Raw genomic sequence first — 24,462 nt, 5'->3', positions numbered from 1 at the left:
CCAGAGCATACCTCCACCTTTAGATTTTCCTCCAGCTGTTCCCTGCTCTCGCTACAAAGCACAATGTCATCTTCAAACATTATTGTCCAAAGAGACTCCTGTCTAACCTCATCTGTCCTCCTGTCCACCACCAGAGCAAACAAAAAGGGGCTTAGAGCCGATCCTTGATGCAGACCCACCTCCACCTTGAACTCTTCTGTCACACCTACAGCACATCTTACCACTGTCTTACAGCTCTCATACATGTCCTGCACCACTCTAACATACTTCTCTGCCACTCCAGACTTCCTCATACAATACCACAGCTCCTCTCTTGGCACCCTGTCATATGCTTTCTCTAAATCTAAAGAGACACAATGCAACTCCCTGTTACCTTCTCTGTACTTCTCCGCCAGCATCCTCAAAGCAAATACTGCATCTGATGTACTCTTTCTAGGCATAAAACCATATTGCTGCTCACAAATGCTCACCTCTGCCCTTAACCTAGCTTCCACTACTCTTTCCCACAGCTTCATTGTATGGATTATCAACCTTATTTCTCTCTAATTATCATTATTATTATTTTTTTCTTAAAAATCCGCACAGTGTGGAGTTTGTTGCATTGGATTTTACTACTGTTGGACTTTTACAACTATGTATGTAACAAATACATTTCTTGAATCTTGAATTTTTGAATTTTTGCTTGGAGTGATAGAGCTCTCAGGTTGGATCCACTAGCCTTAGCCTTGTGGAATTAGCAGAGTATAGTGTAGAGGTCCACACTGTATATATAAATATAAAATGTGTGTGTGTGTGTGTGTGTGTGTGTGTGTAGCACTGGAGCTGTTGAAGTGCGCTATAGAGAAGGCGGGGTATCTGGATCAGATCGTCATTGGGATGGACGTGGCAGCGTCAGAGTTCTACAAAGCGGGAAAATACGATCTGGACTTTAAATCTCCAGACGACCCGAAACGCCACATCACAGGGGCGCAGCTGGGAGACCTGTATAAGAGCTTCGTCAAAAGCTACCCGGGTACACACACACACACACACACACACACACAAACACAGAATCACACACTGATGTGATCTGGTTTATTCATCATGTCACTGTGCTCTGATAGTCTCACCAGTCTCACCAATGTCTCCACTAAAGCTGCGGGTCTAAATGTGTGTGAGGGGGTTGACAGGTGTGTGACGTGGGGACAGATGTTCTTGCTGCACATTGCGATGATGCAAACCACGGCCACAGTTACCAACGTTACACACTCAATAAAAATGTGTTTTTCACGGATGGAAAGTCTTAAATAATAGTTCTGGGTTAGGGTTCTGACAGGTAGGGGTCCTCTTTAAATAAAAGAGCTTGAGACTGACCCTAGCACACTCATTAACAACTTTTATTAGACTTGAATTCTGATTTTATTACAGTGCAGGATGATTTTACAATTTAACAGCAACGTGTGTGTGTTTAGTGATGTCCATCGAGGACCCATTTGATCAGGATGACTGGCAGAACTGGACGGACTTCACCGCCTCAGTGGACATCCAGATTGTAGGAGACGACCTGACCGTTACAAACCCCAGACGCATCCAGCAGGCGGTGGACAGAAAAGCCTGCAACTGTCTGCTGCTTAAAGTCAACCAAATCGGCTCAGTGACCGAGTCTATACAGGCGTCAGTACACACACACACACACACACACAGCAGTTCCTGCTACTAAAGCCCCTTCACACAGTGAATGTTAAAAATAGTTGTCGATGTAGATGCTTATTGTGTGTATGTGTTTGTGTTTGTGTGTTTGTGTGTGTGTGTAGTTGTAAGCTTGCGCAGTCTAATGGGTGGGGTGTGATGGTGAGTCATCGCTCTGGTGAGACTGAAGACACGTTCATTGCTGACCTCGTAGTTGGGTTGTGCACTGGACAGGTAACACACACATATGCATGCACACACAGATACACACACGTTGCAGTTGTCTCAATTTAATAAAATTTTATTTGTATAGCGCTTTTAACAATTTTCACAAAGCAGCTTTACACAATCAAAAAAAATTATTTCAATTTGTATGAAATGTGAGAGAATGTACCAGAATGATCAGATCGTCCCTGATGAACGAGCCGAGGGCGACGGTGCTGAGGGAAAAACTCCCTGAGATGGTAATAGGAAGAAACCTTGAGAGGAACCAGACTCAACAGGGAACCCATCCTCATCTGGGTGATAACGGATAGCAGGGATTGAACTGCACTCATACTGTGTGTTAGGAGGCTGGAAGTTCAGTATAACAGGAGATGTGGAGAAGTTCATATGGAGTCCAGGTAGTTATTGGAGACTCAGGTAGACTGTAGGAAACTCCAGTCCTGAACTATCGAGTGACTGCAGTCCTGTCAGCATCACCCGAGGCCAGGACCGTCTTCCTGGTAAAGACTTAAACATTAGGGCTGTATCTGAGTCCTAAACCTTAATTGAAAGATTACTCCATAACTTTGAGGCTTTGTAAGAAAAAGCTCCGCCCCCTGCTGTAGTTTTTATAATACGTTGTAGGCGTGGTGGATCGTAAGACACTAGCAGTTCACTCATTGTAGCACAAGTATTTAGTCCTATATAAGCATTTAATGCTTTATACGTCAAAAGTAGTATTTTAAAATTTGTGTGAAATTTTACAGGGAGCCAATGCAGTGAAGATAAGATAGGGGTGATGTGCTCATATCTTCTGGTTCTAGTGAGGACTCTCGCTGCTGCATTCTGGACTAGCTGAAGCTTATTTATGCATCTAGCTAAACAACCAGACAGTAAGGCATTACAATAGTCCAACCTAGAGGTGATAAAAGCATGAACTAGTTTTTCTGCATCGTTTAGCGACAATATATTTCTTATCTTGGCAATATTTCTGAGGTGAAAGAATGCTATCCTGGTAATATTATCTACATGAGCTTCAAATGGAAAGGCTGGAATCTATAATCACACCGAGGTCTTTTAATGTTGCACTTAATGGAACAGAAAGGCCATCTAAAGTTAAAGTGTGATCAGAAAGGCTTGCTTCTAGCTGCTTATGGTCCTATGACTAGAACTTCTGTCTTATCAGGATTAAGTAGAAGGAAGTTAATTAACATCCAGTCTCTTATGTCCTGCACACATTGCTCAACTTTAGTAAGCTGTTTTTTCTCATCTGGTTTTGCTGTGTGTCATCAGCATAACAGTGAAAACTAATAGCATACTTACGAATTATATTGCACAGAGGAACCATTTAAAGGAAAAAAATCAGTGGGCCTAAAACTGAGCCCTGTGGAACACCAAACTCCACTTGAGAACATGCAGAATAGTCACCATTTAAATCTACAAACTGATAAAAATCTGAGCCAGGAGAGGGCCGTTTCCTTAATTTCTACATTTTCTAAACTGTAAAAAAAAATACTATGATCAATGGTGTCAAAAGCTGCACTGAGGTCAAGTAACACAAGTATGGTGATGCAACCCTGATCAGAGGCCAAAAGGAGGTAATTTACTACTTTAACAATCGCTGTCTCTGTGCTGTGATGAGGCCTAAATCCTGACAGTGTTCGACTGATACAGTTCGTTTATGCTATTTCTACGTAGATATAAATAGAGCTGCTGCTGCTAATTTAAAAGATTTTGGAACATAACCAATGCTGAGTGAAGAATTAATTATTCTCAACAGGGGTTCTGTTATTGCTGGTACTATCTGTTTAAGAAAATGTGTCGGTATAGGAGTTAATACACAGATTGATAATTTTGAAGAAGAGATGAGTGAAATTAGTTTATTCTCTTCAAGGGAAATAAAGTATACTAGGTTCTGATGTGATATTCAGTTGCTTGATCAAGTTCTGTTGGGTCAGACAGCGATCCAATCAAGTTAATAACTGAGATTACTGATAATGTCTGGGAGATGTCTGTATGTGTGTTTGGGGTTGTTAATGTCAGTAATGTCTGTGGTTAACCAGATTAAGACTGGCGCCCCCTGCAGGTCAGAACGCTTGGCCAAGTACAACCAGCTTTTGAGGTAAGTGATGCAATCAATTTGCAAATTAGATTTTAATAATTATGTTTATTATAATGCATGAAAATAAATACCCATGATGTCAATAGAATCGAGGAGGAGCTTGGAGACAGTGCCAAGTATGCTGGCCGAGACTTTCGTCATCCCAAAGTCAATTAAACTGGGGACCTACACCATGCTCATGATATCTCACACACACTATCTATCTCTGACCAAGACTGTTCCAGCTCCTAATAAAATAATATCAATGGTAGGAACTTGTCAAATAAAAAATGAGCAATGGCTTTCTATGTGTGTGCGTGCGTGTGTATGTGCATGTTAGTTTGTTGTGATTAAAATGTGCGTAGTTATAATTTAACAGGATGATATAAAGAACTTTGGCACCCCCCAGTGACTTGCATGTGTCATTGTGTGTAATAAATCTCAGCCGAAAGAAAATAAAATTAAATAAAAAGTGTAGAACGTGTAGAAACCTGACACAGCTGTAAACACCTGGAGCACTGTGGCTGAAAGTCTGGAAGGGTTTTACTAAATATCAGTTTGGACAGGACTCATGGGTTTTAAGAAAAATGCTTCTGGAGAACTCGGCTACCAGTCTGCAGAATATAATGCGAAAGCAAAAAGTGTGAGCTGAGAAACCTGCGGTATGAAACTTTTTGTCTGAACTATTAAATTATGACTCAGGGCTTAAACATAAATTAGGAAAGATGTCACACTAAGCCGTGTGTGTGTGTGTCTGTTCACTAAAAATAACACAAAGTCTCATCTCACATTTGCCAAAAAACATCTTGTTTGTCACCAAGACTTATGGGCAAATATTCTGTGGACTGGTAAGACAAAAGTTAAACTTTTTGAAAGGTGTGTGTCCTGTTATATCTGGCATAAAACTAACAGCGTTTCATGAAAAGAACATCATATTAACAGTCACGCATGGTGGTGGTAGTGTGATGGTCTAGGGTTAGTTTGCATCTTCAGGACCTGAACGACTTGCCATAATTGATGGAACCATGAATTCTGCCCTCTACCAGAACATCCTGAAGGAAGAATATCTGGCCATCAGTTTGTGACCTCAAGCTCACTTGGGTTCTGCAGCAGGACCATGATCCGAAACGATGATAATAAAAACCAGCAAGTACACCTCTGAATGGTCTTAAATAAATTAAGGGGCCTGGACTTAACTCTGATTGAGATGATATGGCATGACCTTAAACAGGTTAAACCCTCCAGTGTGGATGAATAAAAACTATTCTGAAAAGAAGAGCGGGCCAAAATTCCTTCACACTGATACACACTACACACTGATACACACTCTGACACAAACACTACACACTGATACACACAACACACTGATACACTTCCTGACACACACACACACACACACGCATACATGCTACACACTGATACACACACTTATACACGTACTTCTACAATTCAATTAAATGTTATTTGTATAGAATTATTGTGATGTTTATTGTCATTGGAAATTTGTATGAATTGTGAATGTGTATAAATCAAAATAATTGGATTGTACCTGATGAGCAAGCCGATGATACACACATAGATACACACAGATAAACACATTAATATACAGGGTAATTTAAAAAGAATGAACCAATTTTGCTAGGCAATATTTTGTTAAGGAAAAGTAATACAAAACTCCAGGCAAGTCACAAGTATGACTGTGATTGTGAGTAGAATACTTGTGAATGGCTGGAAAACTTGTGGATAATGGAAAATATTGGTAGCAAAATTGGTTCATTCTTTTTGAACTACCCTATACACTAATAAACACACACTGACACACACACACACACTGTTTAATGTTTGAAATTATTTATGGGCTGTATTCTCCTCCACTTGGACAATTTTTAAACGTAAGAACTACTTCATCCCGACATACCAGATGTGCAGTAAGAAGGGACAGTATTATTCTATTTAAGAAAAGTACATTCAATTAGTCGTCATTTTCTGTTAAAGCAGCACAAAAATGGAACTCTGTCCCAGTGAGTATCCGAGAACTGGACTTGTATAGCCTGTTTCAAATGAATCTGAAGAATTGGTTCATCAGCAGTCAGTCTCGTCAACATTAACACAATTAATGAGAACTCCCCGTACCCTTTATCTTTTTTCGGCAGCAGGATCCTGGAGGCTGGCTGGGGAGTGCGAGTACTATGGGGGCTCGTGTAGTGTTCGTGTAGCTATTCTTCACGCGGCGATCAATTGACTGCATTTAGATAAATTTCTTTCAAGTCATTGGGGCGCGTTATATCTTCCTGCTCATGTGCCATTCTTACGCGTCTTTAGCGTTTGCTGCACAACTCTGCTCCGGATCTTTTATAACGCAGGGAGAAGCCTGTGATCCATTAGCAGTGATTACACCACAGCTAAGCAGAAGAGGAGGCCGCCTACCTAGTGAGCCTACAGAGTGAGCGAGAAATGACAACAGATTAAGGCACACACCTATCACAGGCACACACCGTGACAACATTTACAGTTATTTAAACTAATGTACAATGTCCCTGTCTAATAAACTAACAAATAGACCTTGATACACACTCTGACACACACATACACACGCATATGTAACCACTCCAATCTGTGTTGTGTAATTACTGCGACAACTGACACCATTTCATGTCTTGGGTAAAATATTTAATTCTCATAAAAGACATTTAAATGTAGTGGTTAATTTCACAGCATTCTTACAAGACGTCCTGCAATGACAGGTGCACGATAACTATTACATTATGATTTTTCAAAAAGAAAGACGAAAAAAAATACATCGTCAAAATATAAAAAGAGTACAGTGGAACCTTGGATTACGAGTAGCGCGGTTTACGAGTGTTCTGCAGGACGAGCAAAGATTTTTAATAAAATTTACTCCGAAAAACGAGCATTTTCTTGGTATACGAGCACCGAGTATCATGTTTCACGCATGCGCTTCTTGTTTAGACGCCGAGCGTCACGTGATCACAACTGAGCCAACAGTTTTTCTTTCTCTTGCACTGCCAAATTGTAATCGTCTCCCCTGCTGGGTCTTAGTGCTCGTCTCTCTCACTGGTATAATCAACATCTGGGCGCGCGTGTACTGTTTACCATAACACTGTGACTACGTGTGTATGAAACATATTTTATTATGTGTTCGAAAGCGCGTGTGTGCGCGCGAGTAAGGCAAAAGAAATTCTCAATACAGAGGTTAAAAATCTATTTTCTTCCTCATCGCGGTGTGTGTGTGTGTGTGTGTGTGCGCACGCAATTAGACACTGTGCCGGCTGTGTGTGTATGTGTGTGTGTGTGTGTGTGAAACCCTCATTCACAAACACACACGCACGCACAGAAATGAAGACAAGAGACACACACTCTGCTCTCCGAAGAAACTCTGTGGCAAATCTTTTCAGAGGTGAGGTGCTGGGTCATTTGTTAGTTTGTTTTACTTTACAGCAGTGATTCTGTTAGTTTGCGCTCACACGAGTGTCTTGTTTAGTGCTTTTTTAGATAAAACAGTGTAGCGGAAGAGAGACGGTGATTTATGACCTCTGTTTACGGAAGTGTAGTCCAATGTGGGAGATGCATTGTGGGTAATGCAGTCCGGTGTGTGTGAACGCGAATGTGAGATTTAAGTTAGGATATAGAGCCTGAGTTTTGTTCTTCAGTAGTTTTTTTTGTTGGATTTAAGTGCAGGATCCACCCGAAAGTTTGTACTATAACCTGACAATGCAGAAAATCAAAGAACAGAGGCATCGACCAGTTTGTCCATCTCATCATTACACCAGCATGGATTAACGTGCTGTTACGCTGTCGCGAGCAACATTAAAATAAAGCGGAGAAGCTTTAATAATTTAGAACAGAACAACAGTCTTTCCGTTAATGTGTGTGTGAGTGTGTGTAAACAAGAGGAAAAAGTTTTAATGTGTAAGATGAGGAAAGGGAGACAGGAGGGGCTGAAAGCAAGAGTCTCCACTTACTCTAGCCTCACACACACACATACACACACAGCGCCTGCATGCACAAATGGAAACGCTTATCTGCCAGGATTTATTTTTAACTTTTTTGAAAGGTAACGTGCAGGTTAATTTGTTTTATTTTTACTTAATATTTTGTAATAATTATTTTTATGTATTTATTTTTTTGGGCTGTAGAAAAAATAATTTAAGTTTCCATAATTTTTAATGGGAAAATTAAATTTGGTTTACGAGTGTTTTGGAATACGAGCCCACCATTATGCTCGTAATTTGAGGTTCCACTGTATATATATACCCCAGAACTTTTTGCCGGTTCATTATTTCAATAAATCTCCTGACTTAGAGAACCTGAATTAGTTTCAACATGGTGGATAATATTAGGCCTTGCAGCACTCAAGGGAATAGGTGCAGATATTTCAATTTGCTCTGCAGCTGTTCCAGGTACACTTTTGTCTATACCCTTGGTAACCTCATGACCCTCAGGTCTCAGCTGAGTCGTATCAGAGCTAGTATTTACGTCATGCTCCAAAACATCTGATCTTCAACCAGAAGCGGGGTACCAGGATGGGTCAGACAGGTCCAGAGGGCAGAGGGAGTCTGGATCAATGGCAGCTTAGGAACAACATGTGTAGCTCGACAGAGAAAGAGTGGGAAAGAGGGAAGAGAGAGGGGGAGAGAGAACAAGAGAGGGGAGAGCAGAAGAGGAGAGATAACAGTTAGGTATGGTCGTAGTCACACAATGTATAATGTAAATGTATATTTAGTGTAGAGTGCAAGCAGAGACTCCGGCAGGACTAACTATAACGGCATAACTAAAAGGTAGAGCCAGAAGGAAACACAGACACGAGGGGGATCTGGGATGTAAAGCAAACAATCACCTTTACCCCCTACAAAATTAGTACACCATAACACTCTACATCCATGAGTCCCCCAGATCTGCTCCTTTACCTAAAGCTAATCTATTTTTTAAAAATGCTTGGCTAAATAAATAGGTTTTTAGCCTAGACTTAAACACTGAGACTGTGTCTGAGTCCCGAACATTAATTGGAAGACTATTTCATAACTTTGGGTATTTCTCACTGCTGCATTCTGGCTTAATTGAAGCTTGTTTAAGCACCTTGTTGAAGAACCAGACAGTAATCATTACAGTAATCCAAACTAGACGTGATAAAAGCATGAACTAATTTTTCTGCATAATTTGGTGACAATATATTTCTTATCTTGGCAATATTTTTGAGGTGAAAGAATGCTATCCTGGTAATATTATCTACATGAGCTTTAAATGGAAGGCTGGAATCTATAATCACACCGAGGTCTTTTACTGTTGCAGAACAGAAAGGCCATTTAAAATCACAGTGTGTTTAGAAAGCTTACTTCTAGCTGCTTGTGGTCCTATGACTAGAACTTCTTTCTTATCAGGATTAAGCAGGAGGAAATTAATTAACATCCAATCTCCAAAACTTTAGTAAACTGGTTTTTCTCATCTGGTTTTGCTGAAACGTATACTTGTGTGTCATCAGCATACCAATGAAAACTAATACCATGCTTACGGATTATGTTGCCCAGAGGAAGCATGTAAAGGGAAAAAGCAGTGGGCCTAAAACAGAACCCTGTGGAACACCAAACTCAACTTGAGAACATGAGGAATGGTCACCATCTAAATCTACAAACTGATAATGATCAGTCAAATAGGATCTAAGCCATAAGAGGGCCATTCCCTTAATTTCTACTACATTTTCTAATCTGTGAAGGAGAATACTATGATCAATGGTGTCAAAAGCTGCACTGAGGTTGAGTAATACAAGTATAGTGATGCAACCCTGATCAGAGGCCACTAGGAGGTCATTTACTACTTTAACAAGTGCTGTCTCTGTGCTGTGATGAGGCCTAAATCCTGACTGATACAGTTCGTTTATGCTATTTACTGTATATGTAGATATAAACATAGCTGCTGTGATACTACCTTTTCCAGAATTTTAGAGATAAAGGGGTAGGGGATCAGGTATTGGCTTTATTGTCTCTCCCTTCTAACCCATTTCAAGCCAAGTTTATGGGACCTTATAGTATAGTTAAATGTCTGACAGACAATAATTATGTGTTAAATATTCTGCAGATCACAAGAGGAAAGTACAAGTTTTTATTTTATTTTTTATTTTTCCTTTATTTAACCAGGGGAAATCATATTGAGACTATAGTCTCTTTTTCAAATGGTCCCTGGCCAAGAAAGGCAACACTTTAAAGTTTAAGTAAAAATACTAAAAATAGAGAAACCTCATCTACAATACACAAAACATATCATACAACATCACATAATACAGATCATAATCACACAACCAGACAACAATAAAGATTAAATGCAACATCAAACAAAATATAAAACAAAATAATATTATAACAACCAAGACATCACACGACAAGCAGTATAAGCAACCACAAGCACGGAACAGACTATATACAGTCACATTCATAGCTGAAAGTCTCTGTGAGATATGATTTAAAATCATTTAGTGTAATAAAAGAGCTTAGTTTCAACTGTTTCTGCAAAGCATTCCAGGTTGAAGGGGCATTGTAACGGAAGGCAATTTGACCAAATTCAGATTTTACAGCAGGCGTAGTAAAAAGAATACAATTTTTTGACCTGAGATTGTACTTGTTTTCTATAAAAGAGAATATTGATAAAAAAGAAGGCAACAATCCCATCACAGCTTTATAAACAAAGATAAGCCAGTGATGCTGTCTACGAACTGAAAGAGGCGGCCAACCTGATAGACTATATAAATTACAATGATGTGTGGAAAACTTGGAACACAGCCTTTGTGACAAAACGAAGGGCAGAATGGTAAACAGAATCCAGTGAACATAAAACAGACTTTGATGCATGCATATAAAGAATATCTCCATAGTCTAATACAGACAAAAAGGTAGCAGCCACAAGTTCCTTTCTTATTTTTAAATTAAAACAAGCCTTATTTCTATAATAAAAATGTAACTTAACTCTCAGCTTTTTCACCAAGTTATCTACATGGGGTTTAAAAGAGAGCTTTTCATCTAATAAAAAACCCAAATAATTATAATACGGCACTCTTTCAATTTCCTGATTATATATAGTGACAATTTGAGGCAAATCCTGGGCATTGAAAAAATGAGAAAATAACATAAATTTAGTTTTTTTAGAATTTAATACCAATTTTAACTTAAGTAGATTTTTTTGTAAAGCTGCAAAAGCATCCTGTAATTTTGTTAATGCCTCATAAGGAGATCTAGCCGTACTGTATATAATAGTGTCATCAGCATAAAGGTGTACAGCTGCATCTACATGTGTACAAATATCATTTATGTAGATTGTAAATAATAGAGGCCCTAATATGGAACCTTGGGGGACTCCAACTATTAATTCTGCCTCCCTTGACATAATGCCTTCACATGTAACACTGATATCTGCTGGATAGATAATTTTTAAACCACTTGATAGCATTAGCAGATATCCCAATTTTAGACAGACATTGTAGCAAAATAGTATGATCAACTGTATCAAAAGCTTTCGAAAGATCAACAAATAATGCTGCACATGAATGTTTACAGTCAATAGCACTGACAATATCATCAACTACCTGATGGAATATTGTTTGTCCCTAAGTTTGTCCCATTAACCTGTTAAAATCCTATGTTAAGCCAGCAAGTACCACCTTTGTTGGTGTTGTGACAATGTGTGCTCCTAATCTCTCAAATCCTTGCTAGTTTTTCTGGGTATTTGTCTTATTTGGGTGAGGGGGGAAGAAATGACATTATTGAGGCGATGATGTCTTTTCCTTCTCTTTTTCTTAATACACCTGGTCGTACTTCCATCATTAAACACGATATTGATGTAGAGACCGCCTCTCCTATTAAGCAAAATGCTTATAGGGTTAATCCTGTAAAACATCAGGAAGTAAGCTATCTACTTTCGCATAATTTGGCAGAACCTAGCTTTAGTTCATGAAGTTCTCCTTGTTTGTTGGTAAACAAACCCGATGGCTCATATAAATTCTGCACTGATTATCGTAAGCTCAATTCTTTGACCAAACCTGATTGTTTCCCTTTACCACGTTTTGATGACTGTGTTGATCATGTTGGCTCTGCCAAATATGTAAGTAAATTCGATCTTCTAAAGGGGTATTGGCAGGTGCCTTTAACTGCTCGAGCGAAAGAGTTATCTGCCTTTGCTACCCCTGACACTTTCTTATAGTACACAGTGATGCCTTTTGGGGTTCATAATGCTCCTGCTACGTTCCAACGTCTGGTAAATCATATAGTGTCAGAAATGCCTAGATGTGAGGCATACCTTGATAATATCGTCTTATATAGTTCTTTTTGGTCTAAACATCTTGATCAAATAAAAGATCTATTTTCCAGTTTAGCTGAGGCAAACTTAACCATCAACCTCGCTAAATCTGAGTTTGAAAAGGCGACAGTTACTTACTTGGGTAAGGTAGTAGGAAATGGGTGTGTAAAACCCATTAGTGCTAAAGTCGAAGCCATTTGCAGTTTTCCTGTCCCTACTCATCGACATGAATTGCGTAGATTTTTAGGAATGATAGGGTAGTATAGACGTTTTTGTCAAAATTTTGCTAGTGTAGTTTCACCTCTCACTGACTTATTAAGTTTAAAAGTTGAGTTTCACTGGTCTGAGGTTTGTCAACAAGCTTTCGAGAATTGTAAAGCTTTGTTAGCTAGTGCACCGATTTTAACTGCTCCAAACTTTGAGAGACCTTTTAAGCTTGCAATTGATGCTAGTAGCTAGTAGTAGTGGAGCAGGTGCTGTTCTATTACAAGAAGATTCGAACCAAGTTGAACATCCTGTTAGCTACTTCTCAAATAAGTTTAATCGGCATTAGCAGGTTTATCCTACCGTTGAGAAAGAACCTCTCGCTTTTGTGTTGGCAGTACAACATTTTGAGGTTTACCTAGAATCGATTGCTGCTCCAATTGTTGTCTATACCGATCATAACCCTTTAGTTTTTCTTAATCGAATGAGAAATCGGAATCAGCAACTTATGCTATGGAGTTTAATTTTACAGCCTTTGCATTTGGACATTAAACATATACGAGGAAAAGAGAATGTAATTGCGGACACTCTTTTCAGAATGTAGATTTATGATGTCTGTGTGCATGTTCTTCTCTTCTTCTTTTTGCATTTCTAGGGCCCAGGAGTGCTGGGAGATAGAAGATGTGGGAGATGTTTCATAGACCATCTAAACTTTCTTGTGTCTAATGCTTTCTTCCTGTTTTTTTTTTTTCTTTTTTTGATTCTTTGAAGAATCTTTTTGAGGTGGGAGGTGTTATGACCCTGTTTTTTTTCCTCCCTGCCGCATGGTGGCAGTATAATATCTATGGGTGATGTCACTTGCTAATTAAACATATTCTGGGTGGCAAGTATAAAAGACAGGCCTAATCCTCTAAAAGGGGGCTTCTTCTGGGGGAACTTGGATCTCCAGGGAAGTCTTTCGTGCCAACTTCTTTTTGTCAATATTCTTTACCCCATTGGATGTTTTTTTGCATGTTTATTTTTTGCATGTTCATCCCTAGACATTTGTTTTTCTTTGTTTCTGTAAGTAACAACTTTTCCCTTAATAAATAATTCTTTTGTAAAATAAATATTCTTTCGTATGCGTGTTTCTCTTTATGTTACGGTCGGGAACGAGCTGGCCGTGAAATAAAAAAAGATTTGACCAACCAAATTAAAGAAATTGATCAGCAGTATGCTCTATTTAAAAACCTCGATCTGTATAGAAAACTTGTAAAATTGCTAAATTTGAACTCATCTCGACGCATGTAATTGATCGTCAATTATTTGGTGACGTAGCTTCCTGTTTTTGTATCGTGGCCGCGAAAGTTTGCGTTTGTGTTAGCGTTTAAATTACATACTTTTTTCATTTATACAATAATAATATAAATAGCAACTAGTTTTTACATCTCATACTATTTTGCTGTGCCTTTTTCTGTGCTTTTTGGAGAATGCGCGAGTTTCTTCTTCGCATACAGCTAGGAGTAAAATTTTAGATCACACCGTAACTTTAGATGGCCTTTCTGTTCCATCAAATGCAACAGTAAAAGACCTTGGTGTGATTATTGATTCCAGCCTTTCATTTGAAGCACATGTAGATAATATTACCAGGATAGCATTCTTTCACCTCAGAAATATTGCCAGAATAAGAAATTTATTGTCGCTAAACGACGCAGAAAAACTAGTTCATGCTTTTATCACCTCTAGGTTGGACTATTGTAATGCCTTACTGTCTGGTTGTTCAGCTAGATGCATAAACAAGCTTCAGCTAGTCCAGAATGCAGCAGCGAGAGTCCTCACTAGAACCAGAAGATATGAGCACATCACCCCTATCTTATCTTCACTCCATTGGCTCCCTGTGAAATTTCGCATTGATTTTAAAATACTACTCTTAACATATAAAGCATTAAATGGTCTCGCGCCGCAGTACCTGAGCGAACTGCTAGTGTCTTACGATCCGCCACGCCTACTTCGATCAAAGGATGCAGGCTGCTTGTCAGTACCGCGTATTATGAAAACTACAGCTGGGGGCGGAGCTTTTTCTTACAAAGCCCCAAAGTTATGGAATAGTCTTCCAAATAGTGTTCGGGACTCAGACACAGTCTCAGTGTTTAAGTCCAGGCTAAAAACCTATTTATTTAGCCAAGCATTTTTATAAATAGATTAGCCTTAGGTAAAGAAGCAGATCTGGGGGACTCATGGACGTAGAGTGTTATGGTGAACTGGTATGTTTGGATGCTGTCTTCCTCACTCTCATTGATCACTCAGGTTTGTTGACGGTGAGGTGATTGTTTGCTTTACATCTCAGTTCCCCATCATGTTTGTGTTTCCTTCTGGCTCTCCCTTTTAGTTATGATGTCATAGTTAGTCCTGCCGGAGTCTCTGCTTGCACTCTACAGTTAATATACATTCACATTATACATTGTGTGACTGTGACCATACCTAACTGTTATCTCTCCTCTTCTTCTCTTTCCCCCCCTCTTTCTTTTTCCTCTCTCCTCCTGTCTCCCCCTTTCACTCTTTCTCTCTCTCTGTCGAGCTACACATGTCGTTCCTGAGCTGCCAGTGATCCAGACTCCCTCTGCCCTCCGGACCTGTCTGACCCATCCTGGTGCCCCGCTTCTGGCTGAAGATCTCGTCACATGGATGCCCCGTGTGTCTCTCTGGGATGCGTCTGGTGTCTGGGGATGATTCTCTCTACCTAGAAAATGGTTCTGGCCTTGACTGGTGTTGGCAACTGTTTCTCTGAGGACTTGACAGTTCGATAGTTCAGGACTGGAACTTCTTACAAGTCTACCTGGGTCTTCAATAACTACCTGGACTCCATATTAACATCAATTAACATCAGCTATTATAGCTGAACTGCCTCCCACCCTACACACTGTATAAATGCAGATCATTTACTGCTTTCTGTTATCACCCAGATGAGGATGGGTTCCCTGTTGAGTCTGGTTCCTCTCAAGGTTTCTTCCTATTACCATCTCAGGAAGTTTTTCCTTGCCACTGTCGCCCTCGGCTTGCTCACCAGGGACAAACCGACCATTTTGATTCATACAAATTCACATTTCATACAAACTTAAATAATTCTTTTGACTATGTAAAGCTGCTTTGCGGCAATGAAAATTGCTAAAAGCGCTATACAAATAAAATTGAATTGAATTGAATTATTAAAGAGTAGGATCCAATTTTACATTCATGGTGACAAATCTGGGAAACTTATAGCTAATCAGTTAAGAGGATTTAGAGCACAGCAACACATTACAAAAATTTGGATGGAGGATGGTACCATACTGACCATTCTAATAATAATGATGCATTCAGGAATTTTTATTCTAGATTATATACTTCTGAGTTCCCAAAGGACCATAGTTTAGTTAAGAATTTTTTAACTCAACTAGATATCCCAACACTGTCCCCTGATTATAGATTAAGATATCACAAGAGAAAATAATTTCAGCTATCTTATCATTGCAATCTGGTAAGTCCCTGGGTCCTGACGGGTTCCCTGCAGAGTTTTTAAAATCGTTTTCCTCATATCTTGCTCCACAATTAGCTTTGGTTCTATCTGAATCTTTTAAGCAAGGTAAGCTGCCCACGTCATTTAATGAGGCTCGCATCACCCTCATAGCAAAGAGGGATAAGGACCCAACAGAGTGCTCTTCATATAGACCAATCTCTCTTCTTAATTTGGATGTTAAAATCCTTGCTAAAGTCTTGGCTCATAGATTAAAGAATGTTCGATTTTATTCTGCAAAGATCTAAAAGAGACGGTGGCATGGATCTACCTAATTTTTGTTTTTACAATAAACATTTTTTTCATAATGATACAGCTTCTAAATGCTGTTGTAGTTGTGCAGTAACAGACTGGATGGTTTTTCCCTTGACATAGACAACTGCATCGTCTGCATACATTTGGAATACTGGACAAGTTTTTGGCAAATCATTTATGTACAATGTAAAGAGCAGTGGACCAAGTATTGATCCCTGGGGGACCCCTGTTTTCAATGTTAAAAAGGATGATTTCTCATTATTAATTATTACACATTGTTGTCTTTACTCCAATTATGTCTTAAACCACTGAAGTGCTATTTTATCAAAATTCAACATTGATAATCTCTGAATAGGAATATCATGATTTAGTAGATCAAACGCCTTTTTCAAATCCAAAAAAACTGCCCCAACTAGTTGGCCTTTGTCAATTGCTGATTTAAGGTGTTTAATTAAAAAGCAATTAGCAGTCTCAGTTGAATAATATGGGTGGAAACCAAATTGCAGCGGATGCAGTACGTTATGGCTCTGTAAAAAGAACATTAACTGATTTGCCACAATTTTTTCGAACACCTTGGACAACATTGGCAGAATACTAATTGGTCTGTAGTTGCATGCCTGGTCTGCTTTTTCTGATTTAAAAATTAGTATGACCCGTGATTGTTTCCATTCATTTGGAAATTCTTCATTTTTTATAGAGAGATTTAGCAAATGAGTTAGGGGTTTTACCAGTATCTCTTTATTTCTTTTTAGTAATGAAGTGTCAAGGTGGAAGAGATATTTTTTTTCTATAACAGCTGATACTTCAGACTTAGTGGTTTGTTGGAGGGAAAACAAGCTATCAAGTAAGCTTACAGGTCCCTGAGGTTCCTTATTGATGTTTAAATTGTGACTTTTAGAGAGCTCTTCAACAGCTCTAACAAAACAATTATTAAATTCATGAGCAATCTGTTTGCTGTCAGTTACAAGCTCTTCTACTATTTTCAGTGTAAGTGTACAGACCCACTGTAAGGAACTCTTGTGAGATGATGAAGTACACTCGGGTGCACAAAGAGCTCTCGGCTCAGGGCGTCCGCAACCACATTCTTTGGACTAGAAACATAATTGATGTCAAACTGATAAGGTGCTAACTTAGCAACCCATCTATGTTCACAAGCATCCAACTTTGCTTTGGATAAAATATATGTCAAAGGGTTGTTGTCTGTCCAACCTGTGAATTTCTGACCCGTAAGCCAATGATGGAACTTGTCACAGATAGCCCATTTTATGGCGAAAGAAATTTGTGCAGGGTATCGTGACTGTGCATAGGTAATCGACTTGCTTGCAAAGGCAACAGGTCTAAGCCGAGACAAAACTGCCCCGAGCCCATTACTTGAAGCGTCTACTGAAAGCAAGAAAGGCTTATCAAAATTTGGATAAGCCAAAACGACTTGATCAAGCAAGGCCTGCTTCATTTTGTGAAATGCTTGACTGCAGTTCTTAGTCCAGTCTGAAGCTGACAACTCTCTCCGACACACTCAGCGCTTCCACTTTCCACGTGGCGCTTTTCTTCCAGCAGTAAGATTGAACAGTGGTTTGGCAATAGATGAACAGTCTTTAATAAACTGTTGGTAAAACACTGCCATACTAAGAAAAGACCTTATTTTCTATTGACTGGGGACATTGGTACTCTCATCTATGATCATTAATCTATCATCTATGAGATAATTCTCGGTTGGTCAGTAATGGCTTTGACTTTTTCTGGATCGGTAGCAATACCATCTGCACTAATAATTTGGCCAAAAATTTTCACAGAACTTCTCAAGAGATGACACTTCTTTGGAGCGAGATTAAGATAATAAGCCTTCAAACGCTTAAACAGCATTTCCAGGCGCTCTAATGCCAGCTTTTCTGTTGGTGCAAACACCAGAACATCATCCAGATAACATAATAGGCTAATGAAATTCTGATCCCTGAATATTGTCAACATCATCCGCATGAAAGTGACTGGACTGTTACACGGACTGTAAGCGTTTATATTTATATAATCGAAAGGGTGATGTAAACGCTGTGTATTTCCGGTCATCTTCATGCACTTCTACATTATAGTAGCCAGATGAAAGGTCCATTGTAGACAAATAGGCATTTCCACCCATCGCAGCAAAAGCATCAGCTTGATGTGGAAGTGGATGTGCATCCTTGATTGTGCGAGCGTAAATCCAATGAAAATCAGTATATATTCTCAAGTCACCAGACTTTTTCCAGATTAGGACAAGAGGCGATGCAAACTTACTACAAGATTTTTGTATGATCTTACGTTCTTTCATCTCGTCCAAAGCTTGATGAAGCCTTTCATACTGATTTGGAGCAGACGTCGATACGGCAACTGAAAAGGCTTGTCGTTACTCAGACGAATACGATAAACAAAGCCAGTCTCTTATATATATAAAATTTTTGTGACCACATGTACATTTTTTTTTACAAATATTATATATATATATATATATATATATATAAATATACACATCTATACAATAAACCTCTTCAATTTATTTATAATCCTTTAACAACTTTTAAACTAAATTATTTATACACAGTATTTATTCTTTAAAGTTTAATCTACCACCGCTGTCATTGTCCAAAAAATCACTGTCACATTAATACCAGAATACCAGAATTTTGTACCTGATGGCGGTGAAAAATGGTCCATTGTAACGACTCCAATTTGCACTGTGTGTAAAAACAGCGACAACTGATACCATTTCACGCCTTAGGTAGAATATTTAATTCTGATAAAAGACATTGGACAAATGTAGTGGTCAATTTTACAGCATTCTTACAAAAGGTCCCAACCACATTACAACCACTCTCTTGCTAATATTAATAATGAACGTTTTCAACAGTAAATATACAACACAGTTTGCAAATTACAATGATCTATAATAGAACAAGTACCTAATAAAAGACATTTAAATGTAGTGGTCAATTTCACAGCATTCTTACAAGATATCCTGCAATGACAGGTGCACGATAACTATTACAATATGATTTTTCAACAAGAAAGAAAAAAATAATAAACCGTCAACATATAAAAGAGCACAAAACATTTATTTTTCAAGAGCACTATTACAACCACTCTCTTGCTTGGCGCGAATATTAATGACCTAACCAGAAGCAATTTCCAACATGGCACCAGCCAATGAACAGAGAGTGCAGGTTTATTATTATGGAAGGATCATACACCCAAAAATATAAGCAAGTGGAAGCACCTTTTTTTTTTTACCTGTTACACATACACACTTATACAGACACACGTACAGATACACACACTTATACATACACTGATAACCACACTGATAAACACAGATACACACACATGCACACACACACACACACACACATTGATACATACTCTGATATACACACTGATACACACACACTGATACACACACATTGATACATACACTGACACATGGTGATACACACTGACACACACACATGCACATGCACACACACACACAAACACGCAGATACACACTGATATACAAATATACACAAGGATACACACTGATATACACACACACACTGATACACAAACTGATACACATACGCACCGATACACACACACACACGCACACACACACACACACACACACACACACAAACACACACACACACACACACACACATACATTGACTCACACATACACACTGATACACACACTGACACACACTTACAGTAAATACACAGACACATACACACACACTTACTGATACACACATTTATACATATAATGATAACCCCACTAATAACCACAGATACAAACACACTGATACACACTGGTACACAATAAGACACACAAGCACACACACACACATACACCAATACATACACTGACACACACTTACAGTATATACACACAGACACAATGTTACACACTGATATACACACACACTAAAACACACTGATACACACATTATACAGTGTGTGATACTCACTGATACACACACTGATATACTAATACACACTGGAACACACCCTAATACACACTGGCACACACTGACACACACTGATACACAATGCCATATATTCTGGTTCACTGATACACACACTAAAACTCACAGACACACACTGCACTGATATACACTAATACACAAAAATACACACATTAATACACACACACTGATACACATGATTAATACACTGATACGCACACACACACATACACACAATGATACATGCAGAGACACACACACACACACACACACTGATACACAAACTAATGAACACATATGCACACTGATCCACACACTGATGCACACTGATATACACACACTGATACACACACTGATGCACACTGATATACACACACGATACACACACTGATGCACACTGATATACACACACGATACACACACTGATACACAAACTAATGAACACATATGCACACTGATCCACACACTGATGCACACTGATATACACACACTGATCCACACACTGATGCACACTGATATACACACACTGATACACACACTGATGCACACTGATATACACACACGATACACACACTGATACACAAACTAATGAACACATATGCACACTGATACACACACTGATGCACACTGATATACACACACGATACACACACTGATGCACACTGATATACACACACGATACACACACTGATACACATACTTACTTAGACTTTGACTTAGTTTCTCCTGTGCTATTCGACGCATTAGGTGGCGAGGTTTCTCCAGGGTGATCGGTTTGCTGCAACATCTTTGGCCTCGTCCAACGTAATATCAAATGTACGGAGATCGTTCATGAAGGTCTGGCACCATGTTGCATGTGGTCGGTCTTGTTTCTGCTTTCCTTTTTAGGGTGTCCATAGAATTGCTGATTTTGGTTGCCGAGCTCCTGTTACACTCATCTCATCCTGTCTGTCAGTTAACACATCAAATGTTCTCTGAACTTTCTGTTCAAGATCTAACAAGCAGCCATCAGGAAACTTAGAGCAGTTAAAATCCTCCAATGCCATGCAAGGGAAAGCATCCACAAGAGTAGAATTTCTCTTCAATGTAATTGCAGTGAAAATGGGTGGTAGGGCCAACATTCCCACACACTTCACATGGTAGGGTCGGCCGTACTCCGCTCCTGTGTGACTTAAGCATATGCCGCTCTGTACTGGCCTGATTTCTTGGTTGCTCGTTCTCCAAGACACGTTCTAACATTGCTAAGATGTGTTCCATGAGTTCAGTGGGCTCTTTAGGTGGAGTATGACGTACAGCATCTGGTATAATTGTCTTAACCTTTGCTTCAGGAGGTTGAACAGCAACCTCCTGTTTCAAAAGAGTGACGGCTGGGGAGATTCTGAGCACAGAGCTACAGCGTTTCTCTTTAGCATACTCTTCAAAACGTGCATGAACATTAGCTGCTGTTCATTGCTCCACAGGTCTGCACTTAAATATAAGGGAAAACTCAGGCTCAGGACACTGTCTGATGAACATTATGGTAAGCTCACGGGACACATCATCGGTCTTCTTGTTCTGTCTCTTTGAACAGTCCTCTGCCATGTCCATGGCTCTATTTAGCCTCAGCCAGTAATCAAAAGGGTCCTCACCAGCTTGTGGGAGTGTGCCATAAAAGTCACTTAGCGGCATGCTGAAATAAGCTGTGTCACTGAAATGCTGTTTCAGTAAATCAAAAATAGAACTTGGACCTTTGCACAATTCAATGGAAGGATTACTGCGCAAACCCACCCTCACAACTTCTCGTGTAAACTTCATCAGCTTGTTTTTCAATAAGTGTCCCAATTTTGCACAAATACAATAGCACTGTGGCTTCCCACTCATGAATTGTGTATGAGTCAGCTCGGACACCCCTAAAACAAACCGGTTTTAGAACTCTGTTTAAGACAAATGATTCCACACCACCCGTGGGGTTGATGAACATATACTTCGTGGTGATGCGGTCCCGGTATGATACACGTAAGGTTCTCTGAAGCCGCTGCTGCTGGGTGACATTGAGTCTTCCTGCAATCCTGGCAGACATCTTCCTCGTTTCACTGGTGTAGATGGCAGTTACAATATAATTGAGCAGACACATTTTCATCACTGTGTCGATCTTCTTAGTCAACCAAATTGTCAGGAGCTACTGGGACACTGCCAGCCTTCGCAGTCCGACAAGTTACATTAAGGTCTACATCGCCATCACTAGCTAGGATGCTGCCCAGGTAGGTAAACCTGTTGCTGCCTGACCATCACTGGGTCGTGTATAGTGGCTTCATGATTCGTGCTGCTGGCCAGCAGGAGTTGAGAAAATCAGTCATGTCTTTAAAGTGGTGTTAGCCACCGTGCTTGAGCATTTCCGCATACTGCTTCTCTACACACCTGTAGGTTCAACAGTGCAGATGTAGTCAATCTCGCTGAGCGTTTCTCCAACAGGTGATGGCCACATCTGCTGTGGATCTGTTTGTGGTTCAAGTAGGTGTTTCCTATTGATAAGGCATTTGCTAAACAAAAGGAAATCAGCCAGTCCCCATTGTCATTTGTCTTGTCGGCCGAGCCTTTGTCCACTTTGGCGTTGAAATCGCATAATGAGAAGGGTGATGTAATTGCAAGGGGCTTCGTCCAAGGTCTCTTGGAGCCGATCACAGAAGGTGCCCTTGCTGTTGTCTTCATTTTCAGTCTGGGCATATGCTCGAATAATTTTTGTGTATCATGGCCCAAATAGATTATGATCTTCCCATCGCTGGGTGTTCATCGCATCTCGCTGACCCCCAGGTTGTCCATCTGGTAGCGGTCAAATTTTTTGAGAAGTTATTCCAGTTTTCCACACTGAAATAGTGTTCTTACCCTCCACGTTCCAATCTTGGTTTGTATCTTTTCTCCAAAGAATTGGCCTTGCGAAATATTTGGTTTCTACTTAATGTTTCTGTGGTGCTTGTATCACCTTTCATAAAAATAAACAAAAAGATTTGTCTGTTAACGATATCTTTACATTTCATCCACTGGAGGACCAGAAACCAGTCTCAGAAAAATGTTCCTGAAGTTTAATCTGCACCATCAGTGAATCTAAATGTGGAGTAAAAGTGATGTTATGAACAGTTATGTGTGGGATTTAATAATCTACTGTAAAATAATCTACTAATGCGCTACTGTCTCAATGTAAACAAACACCTGCACCAAAAGATATTAATTAGAAAAGATAAAGTGAATATTTTGACTGGGATTAGTTCATATTTTCACTTTGGCTGAAATAACAGCGCTGAAGTGGTATAAGTGAATTTTAACACGCTGGAGTGGTTTTAAGACAAAACTTCATCTTTATCCTTTGATCTACTTTTTCCATTTCTCATCTGTGATTCACTCTCCGATTACCGAACAGGGAGTGTATTTGTCTGAGCACCAAAGAAGGACAACTTAGTGTAAACAAGGCGTAAGATACTCAACCTTACAGAATGGGATTTCTTTGTATTAATAAGTTAGACAGAGAGTTCTGCTGTACAGAGAGACACACAGACATGTACGTGGGCTCCAACCTCAAATAATAATAATAATAATAATAATAATAATAATATCACTGATTACATTAAATATCAGATCAGATTATTATTAGATTTAACATTTTAAATATTTTTACAAAACTTTTAACCATCACCGGTGTGTTCTTACTAGAATATACAATAAACACCTGTATGTGTGGAGAATGTTTTATATCTCAGTGGAGAGCAAATAAACTAAAATATTATCTATGTGATATATTGAAATATCTGAGAACAGAGCGTGATCGACCGACGCCCCTCACCTTCCTCTTTTTTCTCCTTAAGACACACACACACGCACACACACACACACACACAGTTGTACATTTCCTGGTTGTTAACCTCATGCTGGAGTTTCTGCCTGTTGGTCGTCTCTAAGCAACAACAGCTGCTGAACCTGAAACCTTCTTCTCCTTCACACACTGTGTGTGTCAGCGTTATAATGATAACTCGATGTGGGGTCAGTGTGTGTGCGTCACAGTGGACAGGGGCAGACACTCATTCGTCTATCATTTTATGTCTATCTCTCAGTCTGTCTTTCTCTCTCAGTCTGTCTCTAAGTCTATGTCTGGTCGTCTCTCTGTCTCTGAGGAAACCCTCTCAGTCTGTTGAACTATGGTAAGTAGGAAATAGTTCCGGAGTGTTCCTGGTTTCTAGGGGGAAAGGTTTATG

General features: G+C 39.4%; 1 protein-coding gene across 2 annotated transcripts in view; it reads left to right on the top strand.

Annotated features, from left to right (window-relative positions):
* eno3 (enolase 3, (beta, muscle)) overlaps window positions 1-4,275 on the top strand; it is a 10,497-nt gene extending 6,222 nt beyond the window's left edge. For both annotated transcript variants that reach the window (XM_053481937.1, XM_053481938.1), the window contains 5 exons: window positions 815-1,012; window positions 1,452-1,653; window positions 1,794-1,902; window positions 3,936-3,994; window positions 4,081-4,275. In XM_053481937.1, the coding sequence (XP_053337912.1) occupies window positions 815-1,012; window positions 1,452-1,653; window positions 1,794-1,902; window positions 3,936-3,994; window positions 4,081-4,150 (638 nt within the window). In that variant the 3' untranslated portion in view covers window positions 4,151-4,275. The remainder of the gene's footprint in view (window positions 1-814; window positions 1,013-1,451; window positions 1,654-1,793; window positions 1,903-3,935; window positions 3,995-4,080) is intronic.
* The last annotated feature ends 20,187 nt before the right edge of the window (window positions 4,276-24,462 follow it).

This window comes from Clarias gariepinus, chromosome 22, assembly GCF_024256425.1.
Source record: "Clarias gariepinus isolate MV-2021 ecotype Netherlands chromosome 22, CGAR_prim_01v2, whole genome shotgun sequence".
NCBI lineage: Eukaryota > Metazoa > Chordata > Actinopteri > Siluriformes > Clariidae > Clarias > Clarias gariepinus.
This window is presented reverse-complemented; position numbering and strand designations above follow the sequence as displayed.